This window comes from Ylistrum balloti, unplaced genomic scaffold, assembly GCF_031769215.1.
Source record: "Ylistrum balloti isolate Yb309-2 unplaced genomic scaffold, AGI_CSIRO_Ybal_v1 Utg369716, whole genome shotgun sequence".
In the NCBI taxonomy this organism is placed as follows: domain Eukaryota; kingdom Metazoa; phylum Mollusca; class Bivalvia; order Pectinida; family Pectinidae; genus Ylistrum; species Ylistrum balloti.
Genome location: NW_026781939.1, coordinates 596,955 through 623,257, shown reverse-complemented (window position 1 = coordinate 623,257; position 26,303 = coordinate 596,955). Strand labels below are relative to the sequence as shown.

Here is a 26,303-nt window from a genome sequence, read left to right as displayed (position 1 = left end):
AATCAACTCATTTCGGTTCATTTAGTTTTTTAACTGCCTCTGTACATTCCATCTTTTTTAACCTTATGGAATGCAAATTCTACATCTTACCTCTCCCAAATCCTGTAAAAATACATTCTAACTTCTATCTCATCTCTTGTTCGATATAAAATGCACATTCTACATTCTATCACTCTTGCACTCTGTGAAATGTCATGTTCCTTTCTCTTGTACTTTTCAGTTCAAATTCCATCCCTCTCTCGCAAATACAATATTCACATTAATCATCTCAATTTCCTTGGAGACATGAATATCTCGTTCCTCCATCACTTTTTTCGGAAACAAAACATATCTACATGTACATCGTTCCCATTTTTAATAACTCTTTAAATTGTTATCTTATTTACATCATACAATATATTCATCTAACTGTTAATCTATTGGATTCAGATTATATGTCTGTGTTTCTCCAAAACAATGGACGTACCCTTTACGTACTTGGTATACAATAGAGACACACTTGTCAAGACAACCTGTTCCTTGCCAATAGTGCCGTATTGACACACAATCATGATACTGATACACTGTGTAGTAACGACAAACCTCTGGGGCTACCATCAGATGTTAGTGGCAGTTATCATAATACATCCCAGACATTCTGAATTATTGATTTAACACTGCATAAGATACTGTTGTAATTTTTCTTAACTTTTCTAAGTGTATGTATTTAGTTCCTGCTGTCGCCTCTTTATACCAAAGTTTGGTCCCTTAGTTTGATTTCTTACATATGTACGGTTTTTGTTTGTTTTGGGTTTTTTTTCTTTTGTACTTCTTTATGAGATCAACAACTGAAGAAAAGCAAAGTGGGGTGAATGTACCATTAAAGCTATGAATAATAAGTATGTTCGTAGTTCCGGTCCGAATTCCGGACACGCAATTTCCTCTTCCATTTAGAAATTCAATATCGATAGGTGTCATTCTGAGACACTCCTGTTTACTGTCTAGGGTTTCAATGGTCATCCTCCTCTGATGCCCGCGACCGACGGTCACTTGATTTGTCCAGCCTCTGTCAAGTCACGAAATCCTTCATCCTGTTCATTAATCAAATATATGTTGTGAGCGAAGTAATATCCTCACTTCCGGAAAATTCGGTGGTGAAGCACGAAGGGGGGTCAATTCGTCTTGATAAATTTACAAATATGAAGTTATTCTGGGTAAGACGTAGAAAGTATCTCTGAAAATGTTATAAGTTTAAGATGGCTATTTTAATAACCCATTTCTGAAATAAACAATATTTCTTTATTTAAAAAAACTTAATAATTTACAAAGCAAAAGTTACCAAGAGGTAAAGTATTTCAGTCACACAAGAAATCTGGAATACTTTTAAATTTAGGGCCGGTTCTATTTTTATCGGGTAGACGTTATCCGTATGTGGTTGCCTTTCTCACTTCCGGTGGAATACCGAGGTGACGTAATCCATCCCGGCTGTTTTATCGTCACGGTATTCATGGTGAACCTTTCTGTGCGAGGAATAGAGCTTCTATTTCGTGCCGAAGAGGTTATACCCGGTGGAACAAGTGACGAGCTCTGCCGACGACGACAGCGACAACAGGTCAAGGTCATTCGGAACTCCTTCCGGAACTTGGCTGAAAACATAAAGATATATCATCATTCAATTACATATACTTACATACTATAACCACGGATGACACAACAAGGTGAACACTAATTTTAATCCTCATTGCAAAAATTATTTTTGATTTTTTTTCTGTACAATGTCCGAAGCATAAGGAAATTGTATGGCACTTTGTGTCCAAAACTGAAGTTGTGTAATGACATGATACATGGTTATAAAAGGCTGTGACCATGGTCATCTAAATAGAATATCCCCTCGCTATGGTGTTAATAAATATCTAACACCTTTAATGTGAAGTTATTTATCATTATTCCCATAACGAGAAAGAAACACCAGAATCGCCCTGTATATGTACTATATTTCAAGGATCTTAGATTGTCCCTTATTTTTAGCTAAATTTGTATGTACAAAGTCTTTTCGGGAATACCATTACACTTCCATTTGCTTCGCTATTGTCAATGTTCAATTGAAACAAAAATACGTGCGGCTGCAACACAAATCGATGAGATATATCAGTGTTTCGTTTTGAAAGAGGTGCAACCTTGAATTTTCAGAAAATATCAGATGTTGGTTCACTAAGGATGAAAATCATTCAGTATCTACTTTACAAAGCTGACCAAAAGAGTGTAAACAAATTCAAGGACACTGAGCCAGATACATAGTGTGTGATCTTGACCTGTACTCTTCCCTTAACAATTCCGCGTGTTTAATTTCAGCTCAATATTCTCTTGCAGCTCCGTTGAAATGAGTGGAATTCGATCATTTCTTTAAACATATGCAGGACAATAATTCTGAGGTTATGAGTCGACTAGAAGTGAAGTTTCTCATAATACAACTATGCATTCAATTTCAAATCAATCACATGATCTAGCTATGAGAAAATGAGTGAATAAAGAGAAAACAATGATGGAATGACGCCATCCCTATATTACCTGGTCTATTCCTTTCGTAAGGAAAACACACATTAAGAATGACAAAGATGTTTCATTGAATGGTCTGCGTTTAGATCGAATTCTTTAAATGTTCTTTGTTTACATCGATATTTGTACACTTTAGTGATTCAAATGTTTCCATATGACATAGCAAAACCACAACAAAATCGATTTAAGCAGTTGGCCACATAATTTCCTCGTGAAACGGAATCTATATCGACCAACCAAAGTTTACACAAATTGTTTCGTCGCCTTAGTTGGAGCCACTTATCCTTCCGGAATATCTGGTCTTATTCTCCTTTTACATTTTTGTCAAGAGCCACAACGTATATCTCATTGCATTTTCGTATGAATTAGAATTCTGTGAACAAGTCCATATTTTCTTTGTTCTTTTTAAAAGTTTATGTTACTTATAGATCTTCATTCGGTGAATCTGATAAGCATACAACTATATTTTAGCTCTCTGTTTCTCACCTCAAGTCATTTGATAAGTAAAGAATGAGTCATTCAGATATGAAGTTTGTTATTCATTTGATTAATTTTCTCTCTCTCTCTCTCTCTCTCTCTCTCTCTCTCTCTCTCTCTCTCTCTCTCTCTCTCGTTAACAAAGTGCATTACAGAATCTGACATAATCACGGTGTCGTACACATTACACTTACATGGATTTTATTAGTTTTGTCACTACCTGACGGGTTATTGTAGAGATTTTTGAGTGAAATAGGAAAATCCGTCAGAGTTTCACGTTTTAAAGGACAGGTTCATCGATTGACGTTTGGTCGGATACAGGTGAAGATCGATTAATTGACCTGGCCACGATGAATGTAAAGTAAACAGTGTTGCTGTTTAAGGGAAATGCGCAAGTTTTCACCTAACATCAATTTAAAATTGACATGTGATCTCACATATTCTGTTGTCTGATCGATGTTTGGACCGATGCAATTTTCGAACATCATCTAATATTTATTTCCGCTCAAATTATAAAACCTCGTCGGGAGATAAATGGCATGGTTTTGTTTAATTTCTCGTTTATCATGTTATTTACATCGACAAAACATACAAATGCGCATTTGCAATGCGTTACATATGTATATGTTCATGTTTGTTTCGTGTTAGATACTGTAAAACTTGCAACTTTAATATCATGAATACATATATACATCTAGTTGTCTGCGGCAATAATACATTTTTTAGAAAATCTTTTTTTTTCAGTGATAAAAAGGGACTGCTAGATATTGTTAACTAGAAAATCGATCATTTTTATGATTTCATCGTCCAAATATATCTTCTTTGATGTGGACGTATTTTGTAACGATATACGCTTCAGCATAACTCATTAACATATTAGTAAACCGCCTTATGCTTTCCTAAAAAAAAAACTCTCGTATCAATAGAGTGAAGGCGTTCTTTCAGCTTAGAATGGGGTTTGAAGGTGTACAGAATGAATAAATCAAATGTTCTTATAGAAGAAATGGGTTTTCAAAGGAGGCTGTTGATCAAATGCTCTTTAGAGTTATTTGAATCAACGTACCATTAATTCGACTTCATGAGTAAGGAGTATCACAATGATATTATAACCCAGCTATGGTTAACACCGCAATGATTTCACTCTCGAGAGTGTCCACATTGCCATACCAGACTCTGGTGAACATGACAATAGTTTACTTTTAGCTGTGGGTAATATTTTCAACAAGACAATGTTAATTATACACAAATAATGCAATCGAGGATATGCTGTTGGAATGACTTTTAAACATGAGTGGTTCAAATAGCTTTCCAAAAAGAAGCATTATAGTAATCCTCATCAAAGTTTTGTAAATCAACTGCATATGTTTGATCATGCCCACTGTGTCGTCTTACACGCCAAGGAAGATATTCACTCATTAGGTATTCATGACGTTAAATTAAGAAGTTGGTATAACATTGTACAAAGTTATCATGGTTTTACATTGACCATCTTCTAACAAGGGTATCGCGATGCGGAACATTTCACGACGGCTCCATTCCAAAGTGAAATTCTATACCATTGTGATGTTTATCCTTCCATGATACAGAGAGATCGGTTGAAAACTATACAAAGAAGATATGAGAACAAATGGACTTACATAATAAGTGTGGTCAAGAGTAAAAAATTTGCAATAAATAAATTATTCGAATTTTGAAAAATGTCAGCGCTAGCATTACAGCAGACAGCCACTTAAGTTTCTCGTAATATGTGGTCGACAAAATCAAAGTTTGTTGGAATTAAGTTGTCCATGCTATCCATAATATTGGATTGCGGTGATATAAAAGCATACCACAGTTTAATTGCAATAGCAGCATATTTTATCATTGGTGGCACCTTCTCGGATGTCTCAAGTTTAAACAGTTTTGCTCCGTAGCATTATTGAATAAACTTAGGAACAAAACAAAGTTGTATGATGAAGTTCTGTATATATTTTGCTGTCCTGGAGTATTGAACGTATTTAAACGTTATTGATAATGGGGACATTTTACGGACATCATAAAGTTTGTTCGTTGTTTTTTTTTTTTTTTTGGGGGGGGGGGGGGGGGGGGGGGGGGGGAGGGGGTTGGTTAGTGCGATGTGCAGCTGTACGTGTTTGATGTTAGTTAGTATACCTGGATGTTTTTTTTTAACCTTGTCCTCATTTGGGAACGTCATTTGAGTTGACCAGGATTTAAATAACAGGTTTCATTGATGAAGCAAGGAACGCTTACCTTTCCGGAAGACCTGGTCTTATCATCGTTGTCCTTTTTCAGGAGTCTCAGTGTAAATCTTACCGTTTTTTATTTCTTCGCATTTGTGTTGGACTTATGACTTTGGACTTGTTAGCATGTTCGTATTTTTATTTCTTGTTTTTCATTTTTAAATAACTTAGAAGCAAGACGAGCAATAAAACACAAGGTACACAATGAAAATCTAATTGGAAGTCTACGTTTGCACTTATTTTTCCTCTTGATTGTGTTTACGGGCCTCGGTAGATTAAAGTGTGTCATAATTCACAAGGCAGGTCGTTCCCTCAAGCGTTAATTAACCTATAGCCAATACAATTACCATAACAGTGGGGGCGTAAGTGGCAAAGTGTCTCTCAGATCGTTTATAACTCGAACACATGCTTTAGATGTCCTCATGTTAGATTCTAGCAAAATACTTACGTTATTAATCTTTCGATTGTATTAAGGCAATGTGTTGGTGCATGCCAAGAGTTCGTAATGAGTTATATTTAATTCATGGCAACCAGACCTTAAGCAAACGTTTTACAGACTTTAGTTTAGAATGCAGACAATTTTAGGATTAGACCTGTACGTGGATATAATAATACTTACCACTTAATGAATACGTACAGTAAAACGCATACATTAGTATCGAAATCCTTTCATATATTTATATTTACGAAAAATAATATCAATCCTGTGCTGATGTGGATTCCAGAATTAACATAATTTAATATCAAGGGCTTTGGAAAATTTGTGTAGAAAATATCCCACAGACAAATGTCAGAATCGTTCCCTCTGTTTTAGAGAAAATTGTATGCATCTATTCATTAATAATGTTGTGACAAGTGACTTTCCCTTAAATGTCCTCAGTATATTAACCATCTGTTATCTCCGTGTCAGGTCAACGTCATAGAATCAGGATGTTCCTTTTATCATAACCCCATCGAAATGTAATGTCCTTAAGAGGATGGTTTAGCCCTCTGAACTTGTATCAGATTATCATGCAATTGTTTTAAAACTATTCTGCATATCAAATGTTGTACAATGACACCAGTAATGCAAATGTTGATCCAAAAGTAATTAAATATAGTAATTTTTCTGACATTAATGGTAGGTTGGACATATCGAGGTGACGGATTACCAAAGGGATTTCACAGAACCAATTACCAAGTCTAATGGAAGTTTCTGTACGCCTGTATTTGTAATAAATTACCTGTTGCGGGATCTTTTAAGATTTATCTCACGGAAAATTCAATTTCAGAAATCGGATACATTTTCAATTTTCTATTCAAACAAATAAAGCAAGGGTTGAATTACAGTTAGAGCAAAGGAAAATATTTGTTATGTATGTTTGCTAAATCAGAATGGCAATTATTCTTCCGTGTAGAATCTTATATTTTTCACGCCTAACTGAACGTTACTGTTGTTGCTGTCCGTGAATTCCGTGCCTCTTTGCAATAAATCAAGACAGTTGAAATGTCGAAGTCGCGTACATGTAATAGCAAAGGACGATTCAATCACGACAGTATTAACAAAGAGCTAAACAAACATTCTATGACACCCATAGTGTTATGATGACAGTCACAAACGATGGAGAAACATTTGGTTTTGACGTCACATTAAGCGTTTGAATTCCTTTACATCTAGAACGTTAGCACAGCAAAACAGATTTTATCTGAAAATATTTAAACACTGGGGAAATTGCAGAATGATCTTCGGAAACCTCGGACGTTATTGTTGAAAATTTTAAAAAATACTTCCTGTTTTTCCTTTAAATACAAATATTGACAAAGTATTTTTATGAAATATATCAATACAGAAAAAAATGTGTCGATGAAGTGAGATGCATCATGTCGAGGTTTGATGAAGTGATTTCTGTCAATGTTGCATTAAATGTTTATTATGTTCCTGACGCAGAACTTTCAGATAATTTGATTGAAAATCCTGATCAGACACAGAAGTTAACAATATAAAGCCGACCATATAAATCAATGAAAGCCAGCAGAAAACTGTATTGGCATTCTTCTTTTCTCTTATGAATCAGACACTTCAGTGCATGCGCGGCTGATACCATGTGACGTCACGTTAATTGAAAGGAAGTTCTGCGCCTCTCGATGTCAATGTCACATGAAGGAGAGGTCATTTTGATTACACAAAAATCTGATTCTTTAAATCAAATATTCACCTCAATCTCTCAAACATTCGACGATAATTAGTGTTTGATTTGACGATTTGATAGAAGAGGTAATTAACAACTTTTTTTGTCCGTGCTTCATCGATGACAACCGCCATGTAAACCTCGATCAATCCAAGTAAGTAATGTCACGAGCTCAAATGAGAACATGATATACAACAACGGAATCAACAAGCAAACTCACAAGCACCAAACGCTCCTAGCTTTATATAACAGAAAGAAAAGTAATCAGCATGGATATACATTATATAATTCGTTAAAAAGACACGATAAACATATCTTAATGTAGTATGTGACTGCCCGGAAGGTGAAAACTGAAGAAAAAACTCAACAGTACTAAACCATGGAAAAAGTCTCGTTATATCGATAACTCGAAAATATTCTTTGCCTGCCTAAATGTTAATGAAGTTAAATGGAAATTGGATCAGTTGTTGCTACGGCAAGTATTACTATAAACACACAACAGTACAGTATGAGCTTCTATAGAGTGTGTTATGACGGGGTTGTCTCAGTGAAGGTCATTCCAACAACATATGGTAGTTCAAAAGGACGCAGTTCATCTCGCCTATCTATTTATGAATCATAGTCTGCATTTATACGTACAGAAATACAGTAAATACCTGGACAGATATGAATATTTCGTGAAGACCCCAACATCAGGGTTACTTATTTGAATGAACTCCAGCTCCACCCCGCTCACCAACTATAGAAGGAGTTTCTATATTTAGTAAAATCCTGAAGGCTTGTCAATCCATTATAAAAGCAGCCATCTGTGAGCTCGTTGATATGGTCATTAAAAATATTCAGATAAATGAAATTGTCTTATTTTAGACATGATCTAAGAACTCCAAATATACTGATCACTACCATGGAGAGGCTTTATAAGTACACGTACAAAATTCTGAATATTTTACCAGCAAATGTAGCAAAAACAACAGCACAACAAAATGGCATTGTAAAATTTTCGCCCTCAAGAAAACTCGATCAAATTACTTGTATGAAACGACATTTGAATTTGCTTAGAGAATGCTAATTGTTCTTATCATATCTGTAAATGTAAAAAAAAATTGTTTAAACAAAAGTAGATCACAATCGACATAGATGTCAGATGACATCAGTTGGTTTGTCAAAACCGACTTTCACTAGAAAACCTATAAAACGAAAAGTAGCCTCTACACATTGTTCTCCAAAATGCGCCAACTACAAAGTTTGCAATGGCTGAGTTTAAAATGAAAGCTATGTTACTTATATTAGACTTAGTGTTGAACGAAGGAGAGGGGTTCCCTAACTACTAATCACGCCGTGAAGTTGACTTGAATACACAAATAAACGTACAAATGATTAAGGCTTTTAATCATATACGAGTCATACGCAATTTGTTTGTTTGTTTGATATTTTTTTTATTTACTTTCTTGCTAATCTTGAAGTTATGACTGACTCATTTGATGTCAGTTGGACTTAGAAAATACCATCGTAGCTTCCTATTGTAAACCACCATGATATGCCACCTGCTGGGGTTTTTATTCGTGTTTGTATTGACGAGCCATTACGAGCGATTATGAAAATGATACGATTAGCGCCATCTTACGGAAAGGAGATCGAGGTGAACCTTTGGAGTATAGTCCAGATAGCTTAGCACCAATAATGAATAAGATAATGGAGACGATCTTAAAAGGGACATTTGATAAATCACCAAGACAATTCCAATTTGTTTCAGGCAGGTCGATTATCATGCTGTTCCTTCATACACTGGGCAACTGGACAAAAGTTCGATATAAAATTTTATCCATAGATTGCATTAACAGGAGCTTTCCGATTCCTTTAACACTATTTTCAATTAAAGGTTACTTAAATAAAAAGTTACTTTATCGGTTACGGGAAGAGATTAGAAATTGGACGACTAACCTCACAAAGCCGGTGATTTGTATTAAGTATCTTACCATTATCTCAGTTACCTGTCTATTTGCTGGTGACATGTATTAAGCTGCTTTGATTGGTAAGTTGATTTGACCATGTAAATCTTTTGAAAAGATTCTCTACGAGGCAATACTAATTTCACAATTAGATCAAGCTATAGAAAGAATATACCATAAAAGGGGACCTTGTCGAGGATGTCCTGTCCTGTTTTAAGATCTTATGGCTAACGAATTAAAAAAACAGCTCAATAACCATTGTGAAATTTCGAGCTGTCCAACACATGAATGAAAACACGCCTTACCACATTTTTCAGGATTCATTTCACAGGTTCAGTATGTTTTAGTTGCCTATATGTTAAAGATATTGAATTATTGCAACCGGGGACCAACGAAGCGTCAACAAGAACATACCAAGATAAAATATATTCTACATTGGGAGGCAATGGAAATCCCATACTTATAAATTCGGGTCTAGAGACGTTGCATGTTTTGCTTGCCATTTCCAAAAGGTGGTCTTACATTTTTCATTTCTGTATATGCAAACTACTACCATCGAAAAAAGTATTTTAAAACATAATCCGTAATCACGTGAGTGATCAGCATCTAATTTGTAATCAGAAAATCTGATACTTGTGATGTCAAGTTAACGTATGTGTATTTGTAAATGTAAGTTCAGTAGAATATCTGGTATTGTGAGTAATAAATCTTACGTTTAATGATAAACTGGGAGATATGTTCAGATATTGAGACTTGATATATGTTGATGTTCAAGCAATCCAGAAATTAATTACTAAGTGATGGTATTTTAGTGTGACTTAAATGTCCGTCCAAATGTAATGGGATAGTTATGCTGTGATGAGGAAATATGTGATAAATAAATCTGTATCAATGTCTAGACAGATCGGACATTAGTTCATAAAGCCTAAAGGAATATTCAAGGTGGTGTGAAAACGAACATATGCATGACCTGCATAACCAACCAGGAGACAAAATATAAAATACTGTTAATAATCACGGGATAGGACAAACTGACACCAGCAGTAAACATCATACAATACTTTTAACAAATCACGGGATAGGACAAACTGACACCAGGAGTAAACATCATACAATACTGTTAACAAATCACGGGATAGGACAAACTGACAATAGCAGTAAACATCATACAATACTGTAAACAAATCACGGGATATGACAAACTGCCACCAGGAGTAAACATCATACAATACTGTTAATAATCACGGGATAGGACATACTGACACCAGGAGTAAACATCATACAATACTGTTGACAAATAAAGGGATAGGACACACTGACACCAGGAGTAAACATCATACAATACTGTTAATAATCACGGGATAGGACATACTGACACCAGGAGTAAACATCATACAATACTGTTAATAATCACGGGATAGGACATACTGACACCAGGAGAAAACATCATACAATACTGTTAACAAATCACGGGATAGGACAAACTGACAATAGCAGTAAACATCATACAATACTGTTAACAAATCACGGGATATGACAAACTGCCACCAGCAGTAAACATCATACAATACTGTTAATAATCACGGGATAGGACATACTGACACCAGGAGTAAACATCATATAATACTGTTAACAAATCACGGGATAGGACAAACTGACACCAGGAGAAAACATCATACAATACTGTTAACAAATAAAGGGATAGGACAAACTGACACCAGGAGTAAACATCATACAATACTGTTAATAATCACGGGATAGGACATACTGACACCAGGAGTAAACATCATATAATACTGTTAACAAATCAAGGGATAGGACATACTGACACCAGGAGTAAACATCATACAATACTGTTAACAAATCAAGGGATAGGACATACTGACACCAGGAGTAAACATCATACAATACTGTTAACAAATCACGGGATAGGACAAACTGACACCAGCAGTAAACATCATACAATACTGTTAACAAATCAAGGGATAGGACAAACTGACACCAGCAGTAAACATCATACAATACTGTTAACAAATCACGGGATAGGACAAACTGACACCAGCAGTAAACATCATACAATACTGTTAACAAATCAAGGGATAGGACAAACTGACACCAGGAGTAAACATCATACAATACTGTTAACAAATCACGGGATAGGACAAACTGGCACCAGCAGTAAACATCATACAATACTGTTAACAAATCAAGGGATAGGACAAACTGACACCAGCAGTAAACATCATACAATACTGTTAACAAATCAAGGGATAGGACAAACTGACACCAGCAGTAAACATCATACAATACTGTTAACAAATCAAGGGATAGGACAAACTGGCACCAGCAGTAAACATCATACAATACTGTTAACAAATCAACAAATCAGGACATACTGACACCAGCAGTAAACATCATACAATACTGTTAACAAATCAAGGGATAGGACAAACTGACACCAGCAGTAAACATCATACAATACTGTTAACAAATCAAGGGATAGGACAAACTGACACCAGCAGTAAACATCATACAATACTGTTAACAAATCACGGGATAGGACATACTGACACCAGCAGTAAACATCATACAATACTGTTAACAAATCACGGGATAGGACATACTGACACCAGCAGTAAACATCATACAATACTGTTAACAAATCACGGGATAGGACAAACTGACACCAGCAGTAAACATCATACAATACTGTTAACAAATCACGGGATAGGACAAACTGACACCAGCAGTAAACATCATACAATACTGTTAATAATCACGGGATAGGACATACTGACACCAGCAGTAAACATACAATACTGTTAACAAATCACGGGATAGGACAAACTGACACCAGGAGTAAACATCATACAATACTGTTAACAAATCACGGGATAGGACAAACTGACACCAGCAGTAAACATCATATAATACTGTTAACAAATCACGGGATAGGACAAACTGACACCAGCAGTAAACATCATACAATACTGTTAACAAATCACGGGATAGGACAAACTGACACCAGGAGTAAACATCATACAATACTGTTAACAAATCACGGGATAGGACACACTGCCACTAGGAGAAAAAACATTAAATGCTGTTAGGCCTATAATGGATTTTGGCTAGTTATTCATGAATAAAAGTAGGTCTGGTTTGGCGAGAAACTATATTTGGGATTGCGGTGAACATATTCCAATTTCCTCCGGAAAGAATATATCAAATCATGAGATTTTTTTATATCTGACATACGACTTTCATCTTACCATGTCTTCCAAAGATTTATTTCTCTTATTGATGTCATTCATTATTTTCTTATTTATCTATTTATATATCTATTTATTCATTTTTTAGAGTTTAAAATATTATTTTGTAGTTGCGCTATAGGCATCGGTTATGTCGCGTTGCTAGCAGCATGCAGGTGTCAAGTGATTGAAATATTTTCAACCCTGTCTGTCTATACATTATCTTGTAACAGGAAATGGTAGCAGATGGATGTCTGGTTAGTATGCAAGCTGGTGCAGGAAGAAATTGGTTTCCTCTATACTCCGGGTCCAGCAAATGCTTGATTCTGTGATAACAGCATAAGTTAACACCCGAGGGTTTAAAAGCAAACAGCTTCTGATTTGATTTATGTGGGAAGCAAACGCCAGAATGAGCGAGATGTGGTTTTGCGTGCAAAGACATCCAGCAGGTTTTACTTTGTTTTCACGAGAAGAGAGTAGGTATTTATTGTTGTATTGATTACTCTCGTTAACAACTGAAATCGGAGATTTCCTAGTCTTCAAGTCATGGTATGATCGTGCCTGGATTACAGTATTCTAACAATTCCAGTAATCATCACTGACCCCTGGCTGAAACATTGTAACCACAGAGAACTTCTTTTCATTTTAAGCGGGCATTGAGTTGATGCATAAACGCATTCTTTGTCGACGAAAACAAGAAAAAAAGAGGCTTCTTTTAGACAAAAAATCAACTTCCTATAATGTATATGTGACAAATTTGACAATTAAAAATACTCCAGCTTCTTTATGTTAGAATCTCCGATATAGTCACTTTTAACTTACCAGACATAAAGTTGTAGATACTTAACTTACCAGACATAAAGTTGTAGATTCTTAACTTACCAGACATAAAGTTGTAGATTCTTAACTTACCAGACATAAAGTTGTAGATTCTTAACTTACCAGACATAAAGTTGTAGATTCTTAACTTACCAGACATGAAGTTGTAGATACTTAACTTACCAGACATGAAGTTGTAGATACTTAACTTACCAGACATGAAGTTGTAGATACTTAACTTACCAGACATGATGTTGTAGATACTTAACTTACCAGACATGAAGTTGTAGATACTTAACTTACCAGACATGATGTTGTAGATACTTAACTTACCAGACATAAAGTTGTAGATTCTTAACTTACCAGACATTACCAGACATAAAGTTGTAGATACTTAACTTACCAGACATGAAGTTGTAGATACTTAACTTACCAGACATAAAGTTATAGATACTTAACTTACCAGACATGAAGTTATAGATACTTAACTTACCAGACATAAAGTTATAGATACTTAACTTACCAGACATAAAGTTGTAGATACTTAACTTACCAGACATAACGTTGTAGATACTTAACTTACCAGACATGAAGTTGTAGATGACTGGGTTTATCGCACTGTTGACATAACAGAGGATGTGAGAGAGGAGAGCGATGTTGATGATGATGGTGTCATCTACGTCCTGGAATGAATCCGTGAACCTACAACAAACCAGAATATAATGCTTACCAATGCTACACATATATCACACAATTTATCGAAATATATCAATTTGGCAACTGTACATCTCATGAAACGTTATGTTACTAAGTTTTCATTTTTGCGAGTCTTGTCGAGAAAAAAAAATTCAAAATAAGTTTAGCAGAATTTCATATGAAATAAAAACAAATTTAAGATAACTTGTCACAAAATTCAGAAAAAAGATAAATTTGACATGTTTTCGATATAAAAAGTTGTGGAAAACATCGAACAAGGGAGTCCATTGCCTTGCGCTATTTTCAATTAATGACGTGACGTCATTGTCCGTATTATGACATCACAATCAATTTCTAACTTGCGCAGCCGATGAAAAACGCTTCAGGATACATTATGCATGTGATACGTTGTATTTCCTTATACAAATTATACATAACATGATACAAAAGAATACCGAATGTGTCTTTATTTTATATCTTACAATTTTAAGACATACGAAACATAACTAAAGGGCACTTGTGCATTACTCCACAAACAGTTCAACTTTCAGTAAATTATATTTTAATATTAACTGCATCCAATATTTGCAGAATACGCTTGACAACATGTATTATTAAGAATAAGCTACATTTGCAAGCAACCATGTATAGTAATTTCACGATATAATTGCGAGCAAAAGACAGCTGTCCCTTTGCAAAATGCTATTTCAAAACAGGTGGGTTTTTTCATCACGCGTGCCAATATACTACGCAGTAATACATTACCTTATAAGGTTAAGGATGTGGACAGGTAGATAGCACACGGCAAAAATCACCACTATTGTCATTAACATCTTAGCAGCTCGACGACGTGAGTGAAGCTGGCTCTCTGGACCGGACATTGCTGAACCGGAACGGGAACACACGTGATCTGCGCATATAGAAACCCGGAACTGTCATTTCTGTTAGGATTTTTATCAACATGTTTTTCTATCAATATTTAATTTATATTATGATGCATACATCTAATGGAAAAACTTCGATGAAAACTGAAAGTGAAAGACGTGCTTAGCAATACCACAGACGTAAACCAATGACGTTTGGTTAAGGATATGACGATCATAGAAAATCGTATTCAAACTGCATTACTCAACACATTCTCGATAGTCCAGGAGGTTCCATGTGCGACTCCTTGTGGTTAAGACGAGAAGACAACTTGTTTGATAATAATTTGATGTAAAACAATATGTTGTACCAGCTTTGAAGTTAGGTGTCGGTCATTTGGTATCTTCGAATAAGCATATCAGTCTGATTGGTCAGGAATTTTTCCCTTGAAACAGTTTTGTCTGATGTATATTTATCTCATACCTTCTTTATTTTAACACTCTATCGGATACTACTAATACAAACGATGGTTCGTACTCGAAATTCTGGTTGTCCAATATATCATGATATTCTGCACATAACAGAACATAAAACAAAATCAGAAATTTCTACAGTTTTAAGATGATATTTATTTTCTTAAATCAAGTCGACAGATATATAGACTAATGCACAATTTAAAGCGTTCACTGATTTTTCAACAAAAATTTGGGATTATATTTGTATTTTTTTCAGCCGTTTTACTGATACTGGTCATATGAATACGCATAAAACGTATCCGAGGAGTAGGTTTCCTGTCACTCTTTATGTTTACCAAATGTGATAAGAGCTGTCCTCATACATCGAACAATCCATGACAGGGGTGTCTAGACCATTGATATAGTGTTAAGTCGTACAGACGTAAATCGCCTTCAAATTTAATAAGATGACTGCATATCTGAGCTCTGGTGAAAGGATATTGGCGATTCGGTGGTGTCTGAGTCTTTGTATCCATTTGAAAATTACAGTGTGCGAGAAATTCAGTTCTTAATATATCTGAAAAGATTTGTTGTATCGCCTATTTTATTTTCGAACATTTTATATGTAGACTGGTTTTCAGATCGTTTCATAAACATCTTTACAGTCATCGTTGCAGCATTGCTTACATCTTTGATAAAGACAGCCAATCAAAACACTTTTAACACTGAGGAAATAATTTCTCATTTTCTCAAAGAAAAGCAGAAAGTGATTCTTTTTCAACTGAGAACACAACAAAATAGTTCCATAAATAAACTGGAGTACATGGTTTGTTTCACCGCTTGAATACGAGGATATTCGGGTAATAATATGTCATACAGTATATCTCATCACAATTGTATAAAACAATTACAGGAACACTATGAAGACAGATATATACCAGTGATTGTGGTAACTGATTGTATGTTACTACGACAGTCAAACCTCACTGTAGGCTGCTGGACAATGGCATGCATTTGGCTTGTAGGTTCATATATGTATAGTGAAGTACAAATAAAAAAAATGCTGATAGTAGTCATAGTTTGTAACAATGGATATCGGTGATATTGTTCAGTACAGCATATATCAGTAAGAATACTATATCATACCTAACAAAGGTCTTTTCAGTATTCTCCGTCAAGAGCTTTCTTTTGTTCATATGTTGCTCTAATTTCAGTAAATTTCAAGTTTGGATCAAGATTCTGTTTATATGTTCTCGAACAGTGAATACGTTGAAAAATGATTGCACATTTGATATAGGCGTTGTACATAAATAAGTTGATCAGGTGTGCATAACAATAGCTTAAAAACAAATAACCTTAATAAAGTCTTGTAAATAGGCCTATGTAATTTATCTTTTTTATAATGGCTTCATGGCCTATTGTCCAGATCGGCTTACATTTCACACCGTCTAGTTTTCCAGATAGTTTTCTGTCCAGGGATCTCATGGCTTATCGACGTAATAGGTCTATTTTCTAGGTTGTCTTATTTTCAATATTCGTTTTCCAAGAATCTCGTGGCTTATAGACATAGTTATTTTTAAGACCGTCCTATTTTTGGGATTTTATGACATTTTTTTATTTTTGTTATTTTATAACTATCATCCTGATTCGTCATAACAGCAAATCTATCTTTAATACATTTCATTTTAATCTGAATACAGCTCAATTTGATCATGATTGCCAAAAGATGTAATCTATGAGTGTGAGTTCTTTAATGAGTTGGATACCTTTACATGATACGGCCTCCTGATAACAGGTTGTACTAAATACTGGTGGACTCTCAGTCCCCGTGGTTTGATTCCGAATAAACACATGTACTTGACGTTCATGTAACATTTTCACATATATGAACATTACGAAATTTACTGATTTATGGAGCTAGTGCACCTTCCCATCTCTTTTCGATCATTTTGGATTTGCCTCCGTTACCTCCTAGGCATCAAAACTAAGGCCCTTAGCTTCACTGAAGAGTCCTAGAAGGATGAAGACAAGCAGTTTGCTTCATTGTTTGGCTCTACCGTATCTTACCCAAATTTGTCTAAATGCTGCTAATCATTTTTGTGTGTCTTTGGTATAATCTTTACACGAAATCGGGTCGTTACTTTAATATTATTTGAGTTCAGTGATGGAGTAAACCCCAATGAAAGACAGATCAATTTGAACATTGCATGTTCGGTATTATAGCAGGAGATTCTGTCCAGCGTTCAATATCCTTAGATGTAAAACAAATAATATCAAAGGCCTTGTAACATTTAATAGACTTACTCGCCAAGAGCCTGATTGCGTAATTTGCTGTTATGATAAAACTTATGATATGAACATAATTTCTGTCTTTTCCGCAACTTTCATTGCACGATACGCCAGGGCATCTATGTTTATTCTATCGTTCTCATTTCTTTTTTAAAAATCCTTAAATTTGATCCCAAAATGGATTCCACTAATGAATGTAATACCATATTGATTTGTGTCAGCAATTCCTTGGTTACTGCAAATTTAAATTACTTTTATCTCTGTAAACAAATTTCTTCTTGGAATCATTGTTTCAAACCATTCATATCATAAACGTTTTATTTTGATCACCGATCGATTTATAGCCAGGAGACTTATTAATCTTACATGCCTTCGGCTCTCATCTACGTTCGCTATTTGATACTTGATGACATAGTGTAATGCACACAGATTTTGAATGCTGAGAATTATGATTGACAAAATCAACGTTGTCGTTGAAATTGATATTTGGATCTAATATGCAACTGTATAATTAATTGTACTGAAGCAAGAAGTACACTCTTTATAAAATAGATCACAGATTGGCGAAAAAAATCAATGATCGTATTTCGTCTTGGAAACATTGTATGTCCATCTGAATTTCTGCCGAGACATCCTTCAGGATGAATTGTAGTCAATTTTAGAAAATCACATCCCGTAACTTATACGCTAATTAGACATGACCTGTAGACTGTCTGTAATTATACAAGGTTTCATTTAGAATAAGTGGACATCAATGACCTCAGGCGGCGACCGCTTGGCTACTCGACAAACGGATACAAAACCTGTATGACAGTATGACCATGTATGCGCAGCAAGATACATGGACTTTTGGTGCGTAATAATTCAATACTATATCTGTTTGGACGAAACATAAACAGTTATTAGATAAATCAGTTTCTTGTCCGATCTAGAATAAAAGGTGTTATATGCTTTTATTGAGCTTGTTAGTTTAATTGTTGTTAACAATGTTGTAATTTGAGAACGTAATATCACTAACTTGAATCGGTCAATAATTATAGGCGATTGTCGTCTATGAAGCAGAAGGCGCATAACTTCCGGACACCTGTCTTATTCTCCTCTTTTTTTTTTATCTTTCTATATTTCCTTGTAAATATTTCATTTGTCTCATTATTTGACTTAGTGTCATTAAATTGGAGTTTAAATTAAGATTCTGTTAACAGGTCAAACCACTTTCCTTGCGAGATTTTCGATGGATACACAATAAATGGAAGGGGAGTAAATGCTCGTATGTCCTTCAAATAAGGACAATTTGTATCGTTTGATATGTAACTTAGATATCAAATCTACAAGACATTTACAACAGAACTAAAAATCCATAGTCAATAACCAAACATTCGATTACATGTGAAACAATCATGCTCTGTAAACTTAATATGTAATTCTAGTAATTCTTCTTTTATAGTATTCATCCTCTTACTTAACAAAACTTGTCATCTACAAAATGAATCATATATCACATATGGATTTCCAAAACAAACGTTTTATCTATCAAAATACACTAAAACAATTCTAATATAAAACATAGTTTTCGAATTCAATAGCGACTTTGAAGATTCTGTTATACAAATGTCACTTCCTGGAATATTAATTTTTTTAATTTTTTTTTTTTTTTTTTTTTACATTTGATGCTTACGAATATATGATATTACAAACCTATTGTCATGTATTGATTAACGAAAACGAGTTTCAGTAATATGAACCAATTACTGATGAAACATGTCCACTGTCTACGTTGGCTCTGTTGAACAGGACAAGAGGAGTCTGCTTCCTAATGATATCCTGTTAAATCAATCTCTCCAGTTTTAGGGTAATTTGTCGAACAGAACGTGGTAGATAAGATAAACCATTGCTTAATTAAAATTTGTGTTCAATAAGACCCTTGTTTTGTTTTTCTCTAAAACTGCACTGACAGACTTCAGGATCTATATTTCTGGTTTACACGGTATCATAGTAGACATGACCGGCTTCAACAATACAGAACAATTCGTTCTAGCTTGGTCTCAATCTACTTGTTGGCTTCAAATGCGGGGACTGGCTTGAAGTGCTAAAGGCAGTTTACCAGGGATCTGTATTGTATCTCTATGTTATGTAACTACATCTTAAACGTATAACTATGTAGATTACACCAGAGGTTGAGATTCTAACAAAGACCATGTTGTTTTGAAAAATAATATTATAAAACACTGTAGTAAATCAACAGATATATTCAAATAGAGCCATGCAGTCTAATCCAGGTACGTTTCTGGCCTTTTTGTAAAAGAAAAATGTATTGTAGAGGTTATAGAAACTATCCCTGATGGTGTAATTCTGTGTAAATTTTGACTTTCTTGAAAACTATGAGGCTCGTATTTCATTTGTTGGTAGGGAAACCTTCCAACAAATGTGTGGTCGAATTTGTTTATAATTCTTTCACCGATTCCAGTTTCAATACTTTCTCCTAGTATGGTATTTACGTGACACAACTCATTTTGGTTTTATCAAAAGGGTCAGTTTACATGAAAAGCGTTTGGAATCTTGTAAGAGTCATAGTTTACACTAAATATTACTTACTTACGAATCGCATAACCATATAAATCGAAGTTTTCCAATGGTTTCGCCTACTTCGAGATAACGAGATTTGACTGTATTTATGTAAATACCTATTACGTTGTATCAATTGTATTTTATCTTAGCACTTTATTGTACAAACTCTTGTCTCTAATATGATTTGTATCATACGGAAGTCAGGAAGTTATGTAATTAAGTTGCATTACGAGTATAAAAACTATTTCATGTGACACTAGTCGGCTTCCGTATTTATCACATCTATTATTATATTCTGTTTGGAATTGTTTCCGTTCCTTTGTTTGTCCAACAATACCACGCATGAGCTAACGTTCGCTGTTGATATCTCTGCGACGCTAAATGGTTTCTTGTATCTATTGTTTTGTTGTTTGTAGCAGATAAATCAGACAACATCGTCATCGCCGGTCCTAGCTAAAACTGAAAAACTTTTAATGAAATATTGGTTTTAATCTCCTGTTACACGTCATTCAATGTAATTCTGCTTAATATGTTTCATGAAAAAAGTCAATGCCATTATGTTAATTTCTCTTGAAATGAAATTTTTGGACGAATATAAACCGTAATAGGCGGGTCGTGGGATATATGACAATAATGACTTGAAGATATGTATATCTTTTCGTTTTAATTTCACTCAAACCCAAGATATTGATATGTAACATAGGTATCGTCATGTGCTGATGTAACGTCCCTTGGATAATTAGTTTCATATTTGTGTGTGTTCCAGATCTAATACAAAGTAGTAGAATATGTCAAATAACAGCACCCAACGCTTACAGGTAAAGTCTAGTTGTTCTGAAAAAAACTGTTCAATTTCGTTTTCTCTTCTTTTTTTTTACTTTTTTTTTATTTCCTTTTTCTTCCCCCCTTTATGTGTTGGTTGATACGTTTATGGAAGTGTGTATGTATAATTTAAAAGATAGAAAACAAATGGGGAACGTGTAGGTAGAAAAAACAATGAATTGAAACGATGTTTTTGAAACACATTGCATGAAAACATGTAATACATGTAATATTGGCAAGAAAATATTTTCTTTTTAATCTCAAGTCACGCTTCGCTGATATTTCCCGGTTTCCTAATTGTCAAACACCGATTGAACACGTAAATATGTTTATATTTAGAATTCACCGGAAATTTCTTTCTATGTATTTGCATTTACCGGATGCAACTTAATTCCAAAATACGTAACATTCTGCAGCTGATTTGTTAACTTTTTTCCTTATCAGATAATATTAAGCTTTTGTGGGAACGAAAATCGATTTTTGAGAATGCGTATGATAATTAAATGTGGTATAAGAAAGATTTGTGTCATCTTTTAAAACAATCAATATTTTCGCCGCGTCAATCAATCATGTAATCGGTAAAGACATCTACCTTAAGTGAATGTATTGACTATTTCAGTCGTTCTCTCAATAGTTTTAACATTTCACGTTGTAAACAGCATAATATCCATAATCTACACAGTTTCCGATCATAGCCACTGGCTTTTACAGGAGATCCGGCATTTCAGAACAACATTTATGATGTATGAGAGAGATATATATATATTCTAGACTCAGACTAGACTGTATCCCCTCGACAGGAAGTTCCAAAAGTTCCCAACGCAACGCGAGTAACGTTTATATCCTTACTGCTTAAGTCAAAATCGTGGGGAAACTTATACCACACCAAGATTTCATTTTTTGGCGATAGCGTAGTTTTGAAAATGTTCATTCATAATTTTTCTCCTGAAATTATCAGTATACCAATACAAATTTGATAAGAAAAGAGCAATGAACAATGTTCCATAAAGGTAACAAAATAAGAATTTGCATGTCAATGACTCATCTATCGACATATGGCCAGTTCACTGAACATGCGGGCCCTTTGGGCCATTTTAATCTAAAATAAGATAAAATGCATTCCTGCGGTAGAAGTCTGATGATAAAGTGCTTTAAGATACCCGATAAACAACAGAAAAAAGCACACTTCGATTAGAAAAGTTTGGCTCTTTAGATGATAATGAAAGAGCTACATGTTTAAAGAATACCTAGATACAAAGGTTAGCCAGACGTTAACTAAAACATAATTTGTTTTTCCATGTCTCGACGTCAATCGAGACCTAATTAACCTTTCAAGCTCCTAACGATATTTCTGATAATTTCAGTCCGTCGGGATGAAAACAACATCCACAGAATGTGAAGAAATTGGATAGTTGGGTTTCAGGGGTTGCCATTAACAGAAAAGGAGAAGTGGGCGGAAGAATATAAATGCTGCTTACTTGTTTCGGCTGTTCCAGGAATATCATTTCTCCATAACTGGCGGGAAATCACGGAATACGTGAAGGCCATAAGACATATAGGGATAGAGTAAAGAGCGACCAGAATAAAAAGCTGATAATTGTTGTCATAAACTACAGGCCAATCCTTGCTACAGTGCACAAGATACTTGGTCACTTGACCCGGAAACATTTCCCACAGTCTATTGTAAAGTACTTCCGGTATAGACGCCGCCATTCCTGCTATCCATATTACAACAATGACCTTGACAATGGTCCGAGTGGTAAGTCGCACCTTCAGAGGTTGACAAATGGCGAAGTACCTCTCCACAGATATAGCGCTGAGTGTAAGGACTGACACGGCGACGGAAGTAGTCTGGGAAAGAAAAAATAACATTAAAATTCGTACTTCGTCACACATATAGCTGTATATGTTGAATGAATGTTCATAAAGGCATTTGTTAAATGAGACAGTCTTGTTTGTTCCATAGCTGCGTTTTGAATTAGCCATTTCCGAAGTCGGTTTCGTTATAATTGTCAACCTTCCAAATTTTGTTCGCTCTACCAACTTCCAATTTAAGGTAAACGCGTGCTTGGAACCCATGAAATGTGCGTAATTCAAAACTGAAGCATTTTAACATCTCATATATAATTTAAGTTTATTCTGTATAGGCATGCCTGTCACATCTATATGCACAGAATTCGGTTTGGAACGTTGTAAGCTTTGAGAATTATTTCAATGATTTCTATACAGTATAATAAGTATAGTATACATAGTAAATAACTAATTGAAGAAGCTGGACTTACGTGTAAGTATATCAATTTTTGCGGGATTTTTTATACAATTAAATCTGGACTAAAGTGTATGTCTTTCAATTTTTGCGAGTTTTTTTTTTTTGTTATCTTTTTTTACAATATAAACTAAAGTGCATGTATTTCAATTTTTGTGATTTTTTTTTCATGTTTTTTAACAGTTGAAGCTGGACTTAAGTGCATGTATTTCAATTCTTTAATAATTGAAACTGGACTTACGTATGTGTATTTCAAATTTTGCGGTTTTTTCACATTTCCTGGTGTTGTTTATAAATGAAGTTGAGTGTTGACTGCTATATAGGTCAATCGCTAATGATAGAAACAGTGAACCCAGAGACCAAGTCACACATGTTGATTCCCAAGAGATTGGAAATTAAGTACAAGTCAGCAATCATCAGTTTGTCAATACCAGTTGGTGGTTCGTCAACGAAAATCACGAGCAAATGTCAATGTCGACGTCATCACGCGTGACTAAGTGTGAATATACAAATGAATGGTAATTGTTGTCAGAAATAAAAAAAAAACTACAATAATTTCACTGAAATAACATGTATCTGACATGACAAAAACCAGTAAGTCCGCCATCAACTTAACATGATTTATCAACACGGTTTTATGTTTAAAGTGTTTCACGTCATCGACATGTAAATGATTTCGAACTAAAGCGGACATTGATTATAATTGTGTTCCAGATCATCCCTATCTAGATCAAGGTTTACCTATGGAACCACGCCGAACACGGCCTTGGATCTGATCACAGATTTGCTCTCGTGCTGTGCTACATATCAGGGACATCTCAAAATTTATCATAAAGTTATTCAGGCATCGCCTATATATTAATGTATACATCTAATGATATAACTAATTAATTTATGACAAAGGATTTTTCGAAAAATTCTCATCGGTGTTCTTGGGACTAGATGACAACGTTAAACAAATCAGAGGAGAAATAGAATCTTGTATACTTGGACACGAACAATCTTTACGCTAGATACAGTTTACTGTAAATTTTATGACAATAATGACTTTTTTATATTGCTTAAACAAGCATTAATATCACGTGACGAATAAAACCTATATACGCTTACATGTGTGTATGTGTTCCTTTCTCTCCAGAATGATATTTGCATCCGCACCGTGTCTTTCCGTTGAAAGGTTGATAGGTGCCCTTTAGCATCCGTCTTTATATGACTATGCTGATACATTGACGTTAAACCCCGCCAAAACCAAATAATTATTAAATCACCACATGTTTCAGTGGGAAAATGTTATCTTATCCACAATTACAAATAAACATTGGATCTTAATCATATTTCCATTTGTTATATGTTTTATGAAACGAGTCGATTTTTTTTAATTTAAGATTTTCTTATCAAATGGAACTAATTTCTTTCCCTTTTATCACGTGATCGACGATCGATTATTCGTTCGTATATTGTAGAAACTCGGGTATTTTGTTACAGAGAACCCTGTACCCTGTTTGTTTGCCTATTTCGTCGCCATGTTTGCGGAAGCGGTTTATTTATGTTAACCGACTTTTGATTGGTTGCCTATTCCGGGTGGAACCAATCGTTCGCTTTGTAGGATTTTGTTAGTATGACCTGGTTAGAAATTATTTTGGGTCTATGAAGCCAGTAATGATCGGCTGTTCGCTCTTTGTACTTCTAGTCGGCAGCAGACAGTTTTCAGCTGATGTTAGCCTCCCTCCGTCTCGTCAGCGAGATGCTCTTTTCTACTTAAAATTCTATTCTGTCCCGTCAGCGGGATAACACCTCTGTTTCCTCGCTAACACTAATCCGTCCCGACAGCGGGATGACAGCTCTGTTTATCTTCTAGTCCTACACAAGTCCGTCCCGACAGCGGTGTGTTGCTTTGTTCCTAGTACTATTCTTATATCGTCCATATAGTCAGACAGACATGTAAGATAACCATGCACCATTAAGGACTCAAGTTAGCCACTTGTGTGGTACACGAAGGAGGTTACCCGCTATCCCGTCCCAGAGGTCTAACCCAGTTCCGGACTTGTCCAGGGAGAGTATTTATCAAGCGTCTGTGTCACAATTTTATGGTAGCCGCCATTTACCTAGTTCAGGATTTGGTTTCTGCCCTACAGCGTATTTCCCAAAAAGTTCTAGGATATCCCCTAGGAAAGAAAAACAGTTTGGCATATTTTATGGTAGTCAAGTAAATGGCAGGAATACATAGTGCATTTCGAGCATGTTGCATCATGGAATGGGTGTCCGAGTTGGAACGAGCTCAATTGAGCATGAGTTTACGGTGTACTGATCAAAAACTGCTGAGTAATTTTACTGCAGGCCAGTTATCTGATTATTTTACCCTGAGGTCTGTGATAGAGCAGCGTTTTAATCCTAAGGAAAGGGTTATTGCATACAGTTGTGAATTTAGAAACAGAAAACAACCTTACTACACGTGTATGACGTCATTTCATTATCTTAATTTGACTTCACACAGCTGTTTCGTCCATTAATAACTCGTAAATGATGCTATGGGCTGGTATATTGAAGCCTAAGCGCCGACTGAGGAAAATCTAAAGTGGTTGGAAAAAGTCACTGAATAACTAGGCAATCACGTGAAAAATGAATGTGTGTGATTTGAAATGAGTTTTCATTTCAGAACAGTTAAATGTTCACATTTTTTTTAAAAATTAGAATGATGAAAACAAAATCAAACTAAGGCAGCCATTTTGTTGTGTCATTTTCAATTCATGAAATAACGTAATTGTCAATATTATGAAATCACAATCGATTTCTGACTGTCGCAGCCAATGAAAAACACTCCAGGGTATACTATGCCAGTGACGTAGACACCAAAGTATCACATGGGCGAATTCCTTGGAAACCAAACGGGTTATGTGATAAAAACAAATA

The 26,303-nt window shown here is 35.0% G+C and overlaps 1 protein-coding gene across 1 annotated transcript in view; it reads right to left on the bottom strand.

The window, feature by feature from the left end:
* LOC132565352 (orexin receptor type 2-like) overlaps window positions 1–26,303 on the bottom strand; it is a 40,523-nt gene that overhangs the window by 3,725 nt on the left and 10,495 nt on the right. Inside the window, exons 2-6 of the mRNA XM_060229997.1 lie at window positions 22,606–22,978; window positions 16,940–16,972; window positions 14,898–15,015; window positions 14,020–14,138; window positions 1,428–1,625 (exon numbers count right to left, since the gene is read on the bottom strand). Of these exons, the coding sequence (XP_060085980.1) occupies window positions 1,428–1,625; window positions 14,020–14,138; window positions 14,898–15,015; window positions 16,940–16,972; window positions 22,606–22,978 (841 nt within the window). The remainder of the gene's footprint in view (window positions 1–1,427; window positions 1,626–14,019; window positions 14,139–14,897; window positions 15,016–16,939; window positions 16,973–22,605; window positions 22,979–26,303) is intronic.